This window comes from Mobula birostris, chromosome 9, assembly GCF_030028105.1.
Source record: "Mobula birostris isolate sMobBir1 chromosome 9, sMobBir1.hap1, whole genome shotgun sequence".
In the NCBI taxonomy this organism is placed as follows: domain Eukaryota; kingdom Metazoa; phylum Chordata; class Chondrichthyes; order Myliobatiformes; family Myliobatidae; genus Mobula; species Mobula birostris.
In genome coordinates, this window is record NC_092378.1 from 3,571,883 (window position 1) to 3,588,021 (window position 16,139).

Sequence of the window (16,139 nt, forward strand, 5' to 3'; positions counted from 1 at the left end):
TCACAAACATTTCATCACCATACGAGAAGACATCATCAGTGCTCTGTTAATTGTGTGTCCTTCAAATGCCTGGCTATATTTATCTTTCAACTAGCTGATTGGTCATTATGGAAACTCAATTTTGATGTGGGGAAGAAATCTCATTGATGATTGGTTGTGTGGCAAACTTCTGGAATTTTGCCCACATCGACTCATAAATAGGATCGAGGTCAATGTGTTTGTTTATAGAATTGAGAGATTGCATCTTTATCTGGCCAATGTAGTTCTTGTTGCAGTCTCCACAAGTTGCTCCAGGAGGCGAGGGAAGAGATTGCTGAGCCTCTGGCTAGGATCTTTATGTCCTCGTCCACGGGAATGGTACCGGAGGATTGGAGGGAGGCGAATGTTGTCCCCTTGTGCAAAAAAGGTAGTGGGGATAGTCCGAATAATTATAGACTAGTGAGCCTTACGTCTGTGGTGGGAAAGCTGTTGGAAAAGATTCTTAGAGATAGGATTTATGGGCATTTAGAGAATCACAGTCTGATCAGCGACAGTCGGCATGGCTTTGTGAAGGGCAGATCATGTTTAACGAGCCTGATAGAGTTCTTTGAGGAGGTGACCAGGCATATAGATGAGGGTAGTGCAGTGGATGTGATCTACATGGATTTTAATAAGACATTTGACAAGGTTCCACACAGGCTTATTCAGAAAGTCAGAAGGCATGGGATCCAGGGAAGTTTGGCCAGGTGGATTCAGAATTGGCTTGCCTGCAGAAAGCAGAGGGTCTTGGTGGAGGGAGTACATTCACATAGAAGGGGTGTGACTAGTGGTGTCCCACAAGGATCGGTTCTGGGACCTCTACTTTTCGTGATTTTTATTAATGACCTGGATGTGGGGGTAGAAGGATGGGGCAAGTTTGCAGACGACGCAAAGGTTGGTGGTGTTGTAGATAGTGTAGGGGATTGTCGAAGATTGCAGAGAGACATTGGTAGGATGCGGAAGTGGGCTGAGAAGTGGCAGATGGCGTTCAACCCGGAGAAGTGTGAGGTGGTTTGGAGGGACAAACTCCAAGGCAGAGTACAAAGTAAATGGCAGGATACTTGGTAGTGTGGAGGAGCAGAGGGATCTGGGGGTACATGTCCACAGATCCCTGAAGGTTGTCTCACAGGTAGATAGGGTAGTCAAGAAAGCTGATGGGATGTTAGCTTTCATAAGTCGAGTGATAGAGTTTAAGAGTCGCGAGGTAATGATGCAGCTCTATAAAACTCTGGTTAGGCCACACTTGGAGTACTGTGTCCAGTTCTGGTCGCCTCACTATAGGAGGGATGTGGAAGCATTGGAAAGGGTACAGAGGAGATTTACCAGGATGCTGCCTGGTTTAGAGAGTATGCATTATGATCAGAGATTAAGGGAGCTAGGGCTTTACTCTTTGGAGAGAAGGAGGATGAGAGGAGAAATGATAGAGGTGTACAAGATAATAAGAGGAATAGATAGAGTGGATAGCCAGCGCCTCTTCCCCAGGGCACCACTGCTCAATACAAGAGGACATGGCTTTAAGGTAAAGGGTGGGAAGTTCAAGGGGGATATTAGGGGAAGGTTTTTTACTCAGAGAGTGGTTGGTGTGTGGAGTGCACTGCCTGAGTCAGTGGTGGAGGCAGATACACTAATGAAGTTTAAGAGACTACTAGGCAGGTATATGGAGGAATTTAAGGTGGGGGCTTATATGGGAGGCAGGGTTTAAGGGTCAGCACAACATTGTGGGCCAAAGGGCCTGTAATGTGCTGTACTATTCTATGTTTTATGTTCTTAAGTGATCCTGTACACCACTTTGCTTTTGTCCATTGCCTTTACTGGTTCCTTGGTTCTTGAGACAAGTTTCCTTAAAGTTGCAGTTGTTTTGAGAGGGATTGCGATTGCAATGTGGTGAGGTTTGAGCTGTTGAGCTGTCATTTCTGAGATGTTCTTAGTGTAGTGCAAGGTTGTACATTGAGTAAAGTGCCAATTGAGCACTTTGAATAAGTGCTTCTCTTCCATGACCCAAAGTTCGGTGGTGCTACATTGTGTTTGTGCTCTCTTAAGTAAGGTGCAAATGCACTTTTCTAGTGGCAAACTGGGTGGTTGCTGTTGGTAGTTCAATACCTGGTCTGTGTGTGTACTGTTCTGGTAGATGGATGTCTCTAATGTACCACCTGTCCTCCTTGTGACAAGTATATCCAGAATGTGCTTGACGCGGAATCCAGGATCGCTAACCTCAGTACATGAAGTCCTAGGGCATTACTTTAACTGGACGTTGAGGAGGCTCTGGTGCAGGCAAACAAAGTGAGCATGATAAATTTTAGAGGTGTGGTTCTCTTCTGATAACTCTGTAACAAACATATCGAAATAGATGCCATCTACACACCCCTAAGAGCCAAAGAAACACGAGCCAATAGAATTCAAAGGTCACTGAAGGTACAGCTAATCAGGATCAAAGCAAGAGAACGGGGGCCTATATAAACATGAGTACTCCCAGTGAGAAATACAAACAATTGCGCACTGAAGGTGTCACCTTGACCGGTGACAAAACACTTGCAAGCTAATTGCCAAGCTCGATGAACACTGCAGCATCAAAAACCTCATCCTGAGCTACCACCATCCTGAATATGAGTTACTCCTCCAACCTGAGAGTGGCTTCATCATAGCAGTAGAGGAGCCCATGGACAGACACGGAATGGAGATGGGGAGTTCAGTTGAAATGGGTGGCCACCGAAATATCCCACCTTTTGTGGCTGATGAGGCAAAGGTGTTCGACGAAACGGTCACCCAGTCTATGTTGATCCTCAGTGATGTTTCTGGCATCTGCAGCTTTTCTTGTGGTTCCGGAACTTACCAAATGTCGAGTTGCTCAACCATCATTTCTCAATCAGCTATTTGTAGTGTAAACCAACTGACAAAGTCAGTCTGCTAATAGAAGCAGGCAGAGCCCATCACTGGCCCCATGCTTGGTATGGACTGTGACCAAATGTTGTCAGAACTTGCAGACCTGAGTTCTAGAGAAAGGTTGAATAGCATTTAACTGAATAGAGAAGGAGGTACAGGAGCCTCAGGTCTGACACCACAGGCTCAAAAAGTTATTACCCTACAACCATCAAGCTTCTGAACTTCACTCAGCTCAACTCTGAACTGATTCAGGGTGGTGGAGAATATTGGGAGCTTTGGTTGAGACGTTTAATGTTGTGGTATTCGTCAAGCTTGGCAATTAGCTTGCTAACGTTTCATCACCAGTCAAGGTGACATTGTCAATGTGCAGTTGTTCGTGTTTCTCTCTGGGAGTGCTCACATTTATATAGCCACCCTGTTCTCTTGCCTTGATCCTAATTGGCCGCCCCTTCAGTAGGCCTTTGAATTCTATTGGCTCGCAGCTCTTCGGCTGTTAGGTGTTCATAGATGGTGTCTATTTCAATATGTTTGTTTGCAAAGTAATCAGAAGAAACCACACCTAAAATTTCTCTTGCCTACACCAGAACCTCCACGGCGTCCCAGTTAAAGTGTTGTACTTCTCGGTCTTCGTGTACCGAAGTCAGTGACGCTGAGGATGTCACCTTGACTGGTGATGGAATGTCTGCAAGCTAATTGCCAAGCTCGGCGCACACCACAACATCAAACTGAACTGATCCCACAACTTAAATGGACTCCCTTTCAAGGACTCTACAACTTAAATTCTCATTCTTATATATCTATCTGCACAGTTTGCCTTCATTTGCATGTTGGTTGTTTGTCAGTCTTTGTGTGCAGTTTTTCATTGATTCTATTGTATTCTGTGCTGCTGTGAATGCCTGCAAGCAAATGAATCTCAAGGTATTATATGGCGACATACGGGTAGTTTGATTAAAAAAGTACTTTGAACTTTATTCCCTAGAGTTTAGGAGAATGAGGGGAGATTTGAGAGAAGTATGCAAAACTATGAGGGCAATCTGCCCTTCAGGCAGTTGATCTATGTTTTTCTATGTGATTAAGCACATTCAGCTTTTATGTTGAAATGAGCAGTCTCAGATCTGTATTAGGACACTTCCTGGGCAGTCAAATTTCACAACATATGTGAATTTTGGTGAATGGTCCACCCTATCCATCTTCCTCCTCATCTGGAAGAAAGAAAGCATTTTGGTGGCAGAAGGTTAGAGGTTTATGTCAGGAGCTAAATAAATTAGCATCTAAAGCCATCCTGTTGTTTCCTCAGCAGAAGCATTGCTTGTAAATTGGTGTCATATTATTTGGAAATTAATCTAAAGGTGTCAGTAAGATTTTTATGAAATAGAATGTTATTTTTGAGTTTATTAGTTACTAACCTGGATGCTAATGGTTTACACATACTACTTGCCTGTAGTACTTACCTATTGGAATCCTATAATACTTACCTACAGGAAACTGAACGAAGTTTTTTTACTTATCTGTGTATGTTTACTTGTGTGGATTGCACTTATTTTGTTGTTTTTCACTCTGTCGTGCCATTGAGTCTGCAATAAACTCGAAGAGCGAGGGGATGCTATATCCTGACTCATGTCATTTTTGAATGGAGTTTGGTTGATTGTTCAAAGGGTCAAAGGTCAAGTTTAATGTCAGAGAAATGCTTTTTCGTCGCGAAACATCCATGAAAACAGAGAAGTGCCCCAAACAATGAACAACAGTTAAATGTGTGAACCCCAAAGCCCCCAGCTCACCCCTCCCACGCGTAAGTGGCAGCAAACAATGATCCCCCCTCCCCCCACCAGCAAAAATAAAGGCACATCGGTACCATCACCGAGCCCAAGTGTGTGCTAAGCAATAGCAAAGACACAGACCAAAGTTACCCCAAAAGCTTCTCATTTCATCCGAATTCGACAACCCGCAGATTCTCTCTCTCCCTGGCAAGGAAGGGGGAGGTGTCCCCCATTTTCACAGCGAGCTGGAGACATAACAACAACCCGCTGGTTTACAATCTTAAAAGTCTGTATTGTTGCTTTTTTCGAGCTCTGTGTCTGAAGATCGCAAAGACCTCGGGTCTTCGGGCCCACAACGAAAGATTTTCCAGCCTCCCCGACAACAAATGAGTCTCCTGCCGTGACACTGACCCTTGATCCACCCATCTCCAGAGCCCTGAGATCTTAGGCTTCTGAACACCATCGAGATTTATACAAATCCTTGGTATGTCGAATAGCGACCAGTCATGGAACCCTGAGAACGGGTCCCATTCCTACAAAGAACCGAAGCCTGCATGTAACTCCTGGTCAAGGTCTTCAAAAGAACCCTGAAAGGGAAATAGAAAGATATTAAAGGTAGAAATAGACTGTCTGGTTGATGTTACAGCACCTCAGTGAGGGCAGTACAGAGGGGTATAGATAGGGTAAATGCAAACTGGCTTGTTTCACTAGGCTGAGACTAAAACTAGAATCCATAGGTTAAGGGTAAAAGGTGAAATATGTGAGGGGGGAGCTTCTTCATTCAGCATGGTGAGAGTGTCAAATGAACTACCAGAGGAAGTGATGGATGGAGGTTTGATTTCAACATTTAAGAGAAATTTGGATAGACATATGGATGGGGGGGGGTATGGAGTGCTATGATTCAGGTGTGAATCGATGGAACTAGACAAAATAACAGTTTGGTATGGACTAGATGGACCTTTCTCTTGTACCGAAGAAACGGAGGAATTTATACACTGTTGGGAAAGAGAGGAACAACTAGTTCAGTTATTCCAAAAAGCCAGCAGAGGAACGTTGGGCTAAGTGCAGCACAGTAATCTATTGTGTGGGAGATGTGCTATTTTTGGGATATTTCTGAGTTATATCATCAGGTATAAAGTAACACGGTCTATTCTTTTGCAGAAATGAGTTGTACCATAGAGAAGGTTCTGGCTGATGCAAAAGCACTGGTTGAGCGCCTGAAAGAACACGATAATGCAGCGGAGGCCCTCATCGAGCAAACCACTGCTCTTAACAAGCGGGTGGAAGCCATGAAGCAGGTGGGTGGGGTCTGCTGATTATTCTGTTGTGAAAGTCACCTTCCAAACTGTGTTGCAATAGAACTTAGAAACAAAAATATTCAAATATTGAAAGGCCTAGAAACAATGGATATGGAGAGGATGTTTCCAGTAGTCTAGGGCCAGTGGGCACAGAATCAAAATAGAGTCAAAGTAAATTTTATTATCAAAGTACATATATATCACCATTTTCTTGTGGGCATACTCAATAACTACAATAACCATAATAGAATCAATGAAAGACTGCACCAACAGGGCAAATAACCAGTGAGCAAAAGACAACAAACTGCAAATATGAAACAAAACTGCCACAAATGAAGTTGTGTCTGAACACCTATTCAATCAAGTGGAAACGCACTGCAGTAGTGGGGACCTTAAGAAGAAAGAAGGAAATCATCTTTTCAAAGTATTCCAATGGTCTTCCAAAAAACTTCACCAGAAGATGTCTTGTCTGGAGAAACAACCTTTTAACTCCTACTGAACAGTCAGTAAGAGGCTGACCCTACCGAACAACAGAAATATTTCCAAAATGATGGCTAGCCTGCTCCAGCCACACAGAATAATGGTAGCACACAAACCCAGCACAATCATCAGAATGTTCTTCTCGAGACCCAAAGATCCAAAAGCCCACATGGAGAGAACAGACATAATGTACCAAATCTGATGTGGAGACTGCCCAAACATTATGTAGGGTAGACGGGGAGAAAACTATACACATAGACTACATGAACATCAGCTAGCCGCAAGAGGACATGATTCTCTGCACCTGTCTCAGTCCGTGAAGGACAAGGAAGACACAAGTTCGTCTGGGAAACTACAAAAATCCTGACAGAAGCACAAAACAATAAATCAAGAGAATTCTTAGAAGCTTGCTTCTCAACAGAAGGCTCTATTAACAAGAATATTGATCTGGACACAATTTACAAACCGAGGTATCTGCGGGATCAGGGCTGAGGGGTGAGCCCTGGGCACCCGAGGAACCAACGCTCACAACGACCAATAAACAGGGATACGGGCCAAGGAGATCTGGTTGGCTGAGACCCAGTGGAGACTAGCAGCCAGCACGACAGCCAACGAATCAGAACAGTGAGTTGAACTGTGAGCACTCAGTAGAAACAACACTCAGATGTGCACTAATGATGTTACCTTGACTGATAATGAAATGCTTTATGGCCTAACCTCCAGGCTGAGCGAACAACCCTACAAACAAGCAGCCAACAGGAGCTACCAATTTTCTCTTTCATTTCAAACAAAAAGGGACAATAAAAGAAACTAATTATAATAAATATCAAGAACATGAAATGAAAAGTCCTTGAAAGTGAGGAAGTTCTTGAAAGAATAGAGGGATATCCATTCAGAACAGAATTGAAGATGAATTTCTTTAACCAGAGAGGAATAAATCTATGGAATTCATTGCCACAGCTATGTGTGGAGCCCAAGTCATTGGGTATATTTAAATCAGAGGTTGATAGGTTGATTGATTAGTCAGTGCATCAAAAGTTATAGGGGGAAGACAGGAGAATAGGGTTGTGAGGGATAATAGTTCAGCTTGATGGGCCAAATAGTCTATTTCTGCTCCTATGCCTAAAGGCCCTTGGGAATCAGTGTGTTGTAGATAGAAATATTTAATTTTATTTAAAGATACAACACAATAAAAAGCCCCTTCCGGCCAAATAAGCCCACTCTGCCCAATTAACACCATGTGACCAATTAACCTACGGACCTGTATGTTTTTGGAAATTGGGAGAAGCTGAGTCACGGGAACGTAGAAACTCATTACAGACTGCGGCAGGATTTGAATCTGGGCGCTATGGTGGTGTTACACTAACTGCTACCCTACTGTGCCGCCCCAAATCATGATAGTAATTGTATTTTAATTTGAAACAATTAGTTTGAATCCCTGATTATTCTATACTATATTGCTGTGTTATAATCAGTGAATAAAAATTCTTGAATAAATCATTTTCTGTAATAAAAACCTGAAGAAAAAGAAGCACACACAAAATGCTGGAGGAATGCAGCAAGTCAGGCAGCATCTGTGGAAATAAGTACACAGTTGACATTTTGGGGCAAGTCCATTCATCAGGACCTGATCCAGGTGGTGAGTCCTGGGTTTGGATTTACATGTGGGCAGAAGGCACAAGGGCTGCTAGTTCCCCAGCTCAGCAATTTCCAGGGTCAGGTCCATTCAAGGCGTGGAGGTCGGGGTTCCATCTTCAGCGAGTTTAGAAAATTCAGAGTTTATGATCGAAGTACATAGACGTCACCATAAACAGCCTGAGATTCATTTTTTCTGGGCATTCACAGTAAATACAAAGAAACACAATAGAATCAATGAAAGACCGCACAAAGCAATACGGACAAACAACCTATGTGCAAAAGGCAACAAACTGCAAATATAGAAAGTAAAACAAAAGAAAACTAAATAAATAATCAATAGATATCGAGAAGATGATGCGAAGGGTCCTTGAAAGTGAGTCCATAGGTTGTGGGAACAGTTCAGTGACGGGCCAAGTGAAGTTATCCCCACTGGTTTGAGAGCTTGTGTTGAGTCCTCTGGTCAATACCGAAGATCGAAGCCTGGAGGTTGAAGACCAGAGAGAGTCTGTGTGTGCGGAAAGGAGGAAAGGGGCTTGTGCTGTTTCTGTTGCTGCTTGTGTTGTTCTGAGAATTGTCAGCATACTATGTTGGTGACACTTGTGGGCTGTCCCCAGCACATTGTTGGGTTGTGTTCGTTGTTAATGCAAATAGTGCATTTCATTTTACTGTATCGATGGACATGTGATAAATGAATGTGAAATCCATGAGAGTGGTGACTCTGTGGTAATAAAACTCTCAGGATAATGTTGCCTTTCCTCTGTGTTACGTGGGGCTTGAATGTTGGATTTTAGTGGTACATTCTGTGGTCACGGTATGAAGGCAGTTCATGGGAATCTCTGGTGCGGTAGCGTTGCAGTAAGCGTAACACTTTACAGCACCGCGATCAGTGATCTGTGTTCAACTCTTGTCGTCCTCTACAACGTTTATACATTCTTCCTTTGACTGTGTGTTTCCTCCCTCATCCCAAAGGTATACGGGTTAGTGTTAGTAAATTCTGGGCATTATACATTGGCAAAGGAAGCATGGTAATACTTGCGGATTGTCATAGAAAACCTACAGCATGATACAGGCCCTTCGGCCCACAAACCTGTGCCGAACATGCCCTTACCTTAGAACTACCTAGACTTACCCATAGCCCTCTGTTTTTCTAAGCTCCATTCAGGAGTCTCTTAAAAGACCCTATCGTTTCTGCCTCCACCACCGCCGGCAGCCCATTCCACACATTCACCACCCTCTGCGTAAAAAACTTACCCTTGACATCTCCTCTGTACCTACTTCCAAGCACCTTAAAATTATGCCCTCTCGTGCTAGCCACTTCAGCCCTGGGAAAAAGCCTCTATCCATACGATCAATGCCTCTCATTATCTTGTACACCTCTATCAGGTCACCTCTCATCCTCCATCGCTCCAAGGAGAAAAGGCCGAGTTCACTCAACTTATTCTCATAAGCCATGCTCCCCAATCCAGGCAACATCCTTGTAAATCTCCTCTGCACCCTTTCTATGGTTTCCACATCCTTCCTGTAGTGAGGCAACCAGAACTGAGCACAGTACTCCAAGTGGGGTCTGACCAGGGTCCTATATAGCTGCAACATTACCTCTCGGCTCTTAAACTCAATCCCGCGGTTGATGAAGGCCAATGCACCGTATGCCTTCTTAACCACAGAGTCAACCTGCGCAGCAGCTTTGAGTGTCCTATAGACTCGGACCCCAAGATCCCTCTGATCCTCCACACTGCCAAGAGTCTTGCCATTAATGCTATATTCTGCCACTTTTCAGCCCAGTTTTGCATCCTATCAATGTCCCGCTGTAACCTTTGACAGCCCTCCACACCATCCACAACACCCCCAACCTTTGTGTCATCAGCAAATTTACTAACCCATCCCTCCACTTCCTCATCCAGGTCGTTTATAAATGTCCCCAGCACATCTTTTAACACAAGCAACACATTTCACTGTGTTTTAATGTGCATGTGACAAATGGCACTAATCTCTCTAATCTCTAGCCTTTAGGACACGGTGAGGCTCTCAGCCCTCGGACGTGCCTGCTCTGTAAACACACTGCAATACACAGTCTGCAGTGTTGAAAATGTCACAGGGATCAGAACTCATTGAACATCCCCTTTCCACGCCATTGTGGTTTGCTCTACACATTTAGATTTCTCACTTTGCAGTGGTTATATTCTTAAATAGAAGTGAATTATTGGAGGTTTGAGGCTTTGAAGTTCTCAGTAGTCCCTCCATTCCCCGAGTATAATTAGAGCATACAATACAGTACAGACCAGGCCCTTCAGCCCACATTATTGCACGGAACCAAATAAAGTAACATTCAAATGGCCAACTAAACTAATCCCCTCTGCTTACACAATGTCCATGTCCTTCTATTTTCCTCCCATTCATGTGCCTATCTAAACTTCTCTTAAAAGTCCAATGTATCTACCTCTACCACCACCCCAGGCAGCACATTCCAGGCACCCACCACTTTCTATGTTTTAAAAATAAACTTGCCCCTCACATCCCCTTTGAAATTCCCCCTTCTCACCTTAAATGCATGCCCTCTGGTAGTAGACATTTCAACCCTGGGAAAAAGATACTGTCTGTCCATCTATACCTGTCATAATCTTATCAAGTCTGAGGGGATGATAGTATTGAATGCTGAGCTGTGGTCATCAGGATGCTCTTCATCTATTAGAACTCGACATTTAATACCATAAGACATAGGAGCGGAATTAGGCCATTCGGCCCAACGAGTCTGCTGTGCCATTTAATCATGCCTGATACTTTTTTTTTCTCCTCTCAACCCCATTTCCCAGCCTTCTCCCTGTAACCTTTGATGTCACGTCCAATCAAGAACCTATCAATCTCTGCCTTAAATACACCGAACAACCTGGCTTCCACAGCTGCATGTGGCAACAAATTCCACAAATTCACCACCCTCTGGCTAAAGAAATTTCTCAGCATCTCTGTTTTGAATGGTCGCCCCTTTATACTGAAGCTGTGCCCTCCTGTCCTAGACTCTTCCGCCATGGGAAACATCCTTTCCACATCTATCCTGTCTAGGCCTTTCAACGTTCGAAATGAGATCCCCCTTCTCCTTCTAAATTTCAGCGAGTACAGACCCAGAACCCTCAAACGTTCCTCGTATGAAAACCCTTTCAATCCTGGAATCATCCTTGTGAACTGCCTCTGGACCTTCTCCAATGCCAGCACATCTCTTCTAAGATGAGGGGCCCAAAACTGTTCACAATACTCAAGGTGAGGCCTCACCAGTGCCTCATAAAGCCTCAGCATCACATCCCTGCTCTTGTATTGTAGACCTATTGAAATGAATGCTAACATGGCATTTGCTCTCCTCACCACTGACTTAACCTGCAAGTTAACCTTTAGCGTTCTGCGCAAGGACTCCAAAGTCCCTTTGCATCTCGGATTTTTGGATTTTTCCCCGTTTAGAAAATAGTCAGCACATTTATTTCTACTATCAAAGTGCGTGAACATGCATTTTCCAACATTATATTTCACTCAAAAAATGCTGGTGAACGCAGCAGGCCAGGCAGCATCTATAGGAAGAGGTACAGTCGACGTTTCGGGCCAAGACCCTTCATCAGGACCCCGAAACGTCGACTGTAGTCCTGATGAAGGGTTTTGGCCCGAAACGTTGACTGTACCTCTTCCTATAGATGCTGCCTGGCCTGCTGTGTTCACCAGCATTTTTTGTGTGTGTTGCTTGAAATTCCTGCATCTGCAGATTTCCTCGTGTTTGCGTTATTATATTTCACTTGCCACTTTCTTGCTCGTTCTCCTAATCTATGTCCTTCTGCATCCTCTGTTTCCTCAACACTAGCTGCCCCCTCCACCAATCTTCATATCATCTGTAAACCTGGCAACAAAGCCATCTATTTCATCATCTAAATCATTAATATACAACATAAAAAGAAGTGGTCCCAACACTGACCCCTGTGGAACACCACTAGTCACTGGCAGCCAACCAGACAAGGATCCTTTTATTCCCAGTTGTTGTCTCCTACCAATCAGCCAATGCTCTAACCATGTTAGTAACTTTCCTGTAGTACCACGGGCTCTTAACTTGGTAAGCAGCCTCATGTTTGGCACCATGTCAAATGCCTTCTGAAAGTCCAAATATATAACATCCACTGCATCCCCTTCCTATATCCTACTTGTAATCTCCTCAAAGAATTCCAACAGGTTCATCAGGCAGGATTTTCCCTTAAGGAAACCATGCTGACTTTGTCTTTGTCTTGTCCAGTGTCACCAAGTACTCCATCACCTCGTCCTTAACAATTGACTCTAACATCTTTCCAACCACTGAGGTCAGGCTAACTGGTCTATAACTTCCTTTCTGCTGCCTTCCTCCTTTCTTAAAGAGTGGGGTGATATTTGCAATTTTCCAGTCCTCTGGCACCATGCCTGAGTCCAATGATTTTTGAAAGATCATTGCTAATGCCGCCACAATCTCTAACGCCACCTCTTTTAGAACCCTAGGCTGCATTTCATCTGGTCTGGGGGACTTGCGTACTTATAGGTCTTTGAGCTTTTTGAGCACTTTCTCCCTTGTAAAAGGAACTCTTCCTTCACATAGTACAACATCTGGCACACTGCTAGTGTCTTCCACAGTGAAGACTGATGCAAAATACTCATTTAGTTCATCTGCTATCTCCTTGTTCCATCGTTATTATTTTTCCTGCCTCATTTCCTAGTGGTCCTATATCCATTCTCATCTCTCTTTTATTTTTTTACAGACCTGAAAAAGCTTTTACTATCCACATTGATATTATTTGCTAGCTTGCTTTCATATTTCATCTTTTCCCTTCTAATGATTCTTTTAGTTGCTCTCTGTAGGTTTTTAAAAAATTCCCAATCCTCTATCTTCCCATCAATTTTTGCTTTGTTGTATGCCCTTTCTTTTGTTTTTACATTAGCTTTGACTTCCCTTGTCAGCCATGGTTGTACTATTTTGCCATTTGAGTATTACTTTACTTTTGGAAAACACATGTCCTGCATCTTTCTCATTTTCCCCAGAAACACACGCCATTGCTGCTCTGCTGACATCCCTGCCAGCATCACCTTCCAATACTATCCTTCCTTCAATACTAATCAATAAGCTTCAAGCCCTAGGGCTCAGTTCCTCTGTGTGCAACTGGATTCTGGTTTCCTCACTTGCAGATCCCAGTCCATTCAGATTGGCAACAACATCTCCTCCACAAACTCCATCAGAACAGGTGCACCAAAAGGATGTGTGCTCAGCCCCAGTTTCCTCCTCGCTTTATACTTATGACTATGTGGCTAAGCACAGCTCCAATCTTGTATTTAAGTTTGCTAGCAACACCACTGTGGTGAGCCAAATCAAAGGTGGTGATGAATCAGCATATAGGAAGGAGATTGAAAATCTGGCTGAGTGGTGCCACACAGCAACCTCTCACTCAATGTCAGCAAGACCAAGGAGCTGAATATTGACTTCAGCAGAAGGAAGACAGAAGTCCATTAGCCAGTCTTCATCGGGGGATCAGAGGTGGAGAGGGTCAGCAACTTTAAATTCCTCTGTGTTATCATTTCACAGGATCTGTTCTGGGCTATTACGAGGAAGACATGGCAGTGCCACTAGTTTCTTAGTCATAGTCATACTTTATTGATCCCGGGGGAAATTCGTTTTTGTTACAGTTGCACCATAAATAATAAATAGTAATAAAACCATAAATAGTTAAATAGTAATATGTAAATTATGCCAGGAAATAAGTCCAGGACCAGCCTATTGGCTCAGGGTGTCTGACCCTCCAAGGGAGGAGTTGTAAAGTTTGATGGCCACAGGCAGGAATGACTTCCTATGATGCTCTGTGTTGCATCTCGGTGGAATGAGTCTCTGGCTGAATGTAATCCTGTGCCCACCCAGTACATTATGTAGTGGATGGGAGACATTGTCCGAGATGCATGCAACTTGGACAGCATCCTCTTTTCAGACACCAACATCAGAGAGTCCAGTTCCATCCCCACAACATCACTGGCCTTACGAATGAGTTTGTTGATTCTGTTGGTGTCTGCTACCCTCAGCCTGCTGCCCCAGCACACAACAGCAAACATTTAGCTTCCCAAGAACCTTCTCACTAGTTATGGTAACTTCCCTCATTCTGCTAGTGTCTTCCACCGTGAAGACTGATGCAAAATACTTATTCAGTTTGTCCGCTGTTTCCTTTTTCCCCATTACTACCTTTCCAGCATTGTTTTCCGGCGGTCTGATATCCACTGTCACCTCTTTTACACTTTGTTTGCAAGGCTTTTTTTAAAAAGGGGGCAGCATAGTATTCTAGTAGTTAGTGTAATGTTTTACCGTGCCATTGATTAGTGATCAGGCTTAATTCCTGCTGCTGTCTGTTCTCCCCGTGACTGCATGGGGTTCCTCTGTGTGCTGATGTTTCCTCCCACATTCCAAAGACGTACAAGTGAGAGGTTGCAGGTTGTGGGCATGATATGTTGGTGCCAGAGCTATGGTGACCCTTGCGGGCTGCCTCCAGCACAGATTCAGGCTGTGTGGTTGTTGACACAAATGATGTATTTCCCTGTCTGTTTTGATGTTTCATTATAGGAGCAGAATAAGACTATTCTGCCCTTCAAGTCTGCTCCATCATTTCATCATGGCTGATTTCTTATCTCTCCCAACCCCATTCTCCTGCCTTCCTTTGATGCCTTGACTAATCAAGAACCTGTCAACCTCTGCTTTAAACATACCAAATAACTTGGCTTCCACAGCTGTCTGTGGCAATGAATTCCACAGGTTCACCACCCTTCAGCTAAAGAAATCCCTCCTCATCTCATTTCTAAAGGGATGTCCTTGAATACTGAGGCTGTGCACTTTGGTCCTAGGCTCTCCCATATATCAATGTACATGTGACAAGTAAGCTAATCTTAAAATGTTATCTCTTAAAAACTAACTTTACTGCACCATTACATAATGAATGCAATTGTTTTATTGTACAGTAAAAGGAGGCATAATTTTAAGTGGTGGGTGCATGGAATGCACTGCTAGGGATGGCAGGTATGTTGGGGACATTTAAGATAGTCTCAGATAAAATCAAATTTATTATCCATATATGTTACCATAAACTACCATGAGATTCATTTCCTTGCGGTCATTCACAGGGAACTAAAGTAGTCGGATCAATGAAAAAATACGCAGACACAAAGACTAACAAACAACCATTGTGCAAAAGAATGCCAATTGTGCAAATACAAAATGAACAGTTAATAGTAATCATAAATAAATAGCAAAAAATGAATTCTGAGAACATAGAACAGTACAATACAGGAACAGGCCCAATGTTGTGCTGATCCAATTAAATTAGTGATCAAATGCCCAACTAAACTACTCCGTCTGCCAACTCAATGGCCAAGTCCTTCCATTTTCCTCACATTCATGTGCCTATCTAAGCATCTCATTTATTTATTTATTTTTTTGGTGTGGCGTGCGTCCGTGATGATGTCTATTTCATGGCTTTTCTTTTTACAAGGCACGATACAAGAGAGAGAGACTGTGTGGTGCACCACTCCTCACACAGACACCATCGCAGTATTTTTCCCTTTACTTTACGAGGTCAAGTTGCAATCTCGCCACTCAACCCGGCACGGATGGAGAGTGTACTCAGGAGCGGACCCGACTGGTTTCGAACCTGGGAACCTCTGCTCCCGGGTCCGGCACCGATGTCATTGCACCACCAGCCGGCCCTAAGCATCTCTTTAAAGTCTCGAATGTATCTGCCTCTGACACCACCCCAGGCAGCCCATTCCAGCTGGACAAGAGTTGCAGAGAGAGTCCTTGAAAGTGAGTCCATAGGTTGTGGAATCAGCTCGGAGTTGAGGTGAGTTATAGTCACATGGATGACAGAAAAATGGAGGGCCATGTAGGAAGGAATGGTTAAGTTGATCTTGAGTAGGTTAAGAGGTCGGCAGAACGTTGTGGGCCAAAGGGCCTGTACTGAGCTGCATTGTTCCTTCTTCTGTGAATGTTTAGAATGTGAAAGTGAAGGGTTGGCAAGCACCCACAATGCAATGCAAGAATAGAACT

General features: G+C 43.7%; 1 protein-coding gene across 2 annotated transcripts in view; it reads left to right on the plus strand.

Moving 5' to 3' along the window:
* fgfr1op2 (FGFR1 oncogene partner 2) overlaps positions 1 to 16,139 on the plus strand; it is a 65,320-nt gene that overhangs the window by 14,340 nt on the left and 34,841 nt on the right. For both annotated transcript variants that reach the window (XM_072267378.1, XM_072267379.1), the window contains exon 2: positions 5,817 to 5,953. In XM_072267378.1, coding sequence (XP_072123479.1) covers positions 5,819 to 5,953 — 135 coding nt within the window. In that variant the 5' untranslated portion in view covers positions 5,817 to 5,818. The remainder of the gene's footprint in view (positions 1 to 5,816; positions 5,954 to 16,139) is intronic.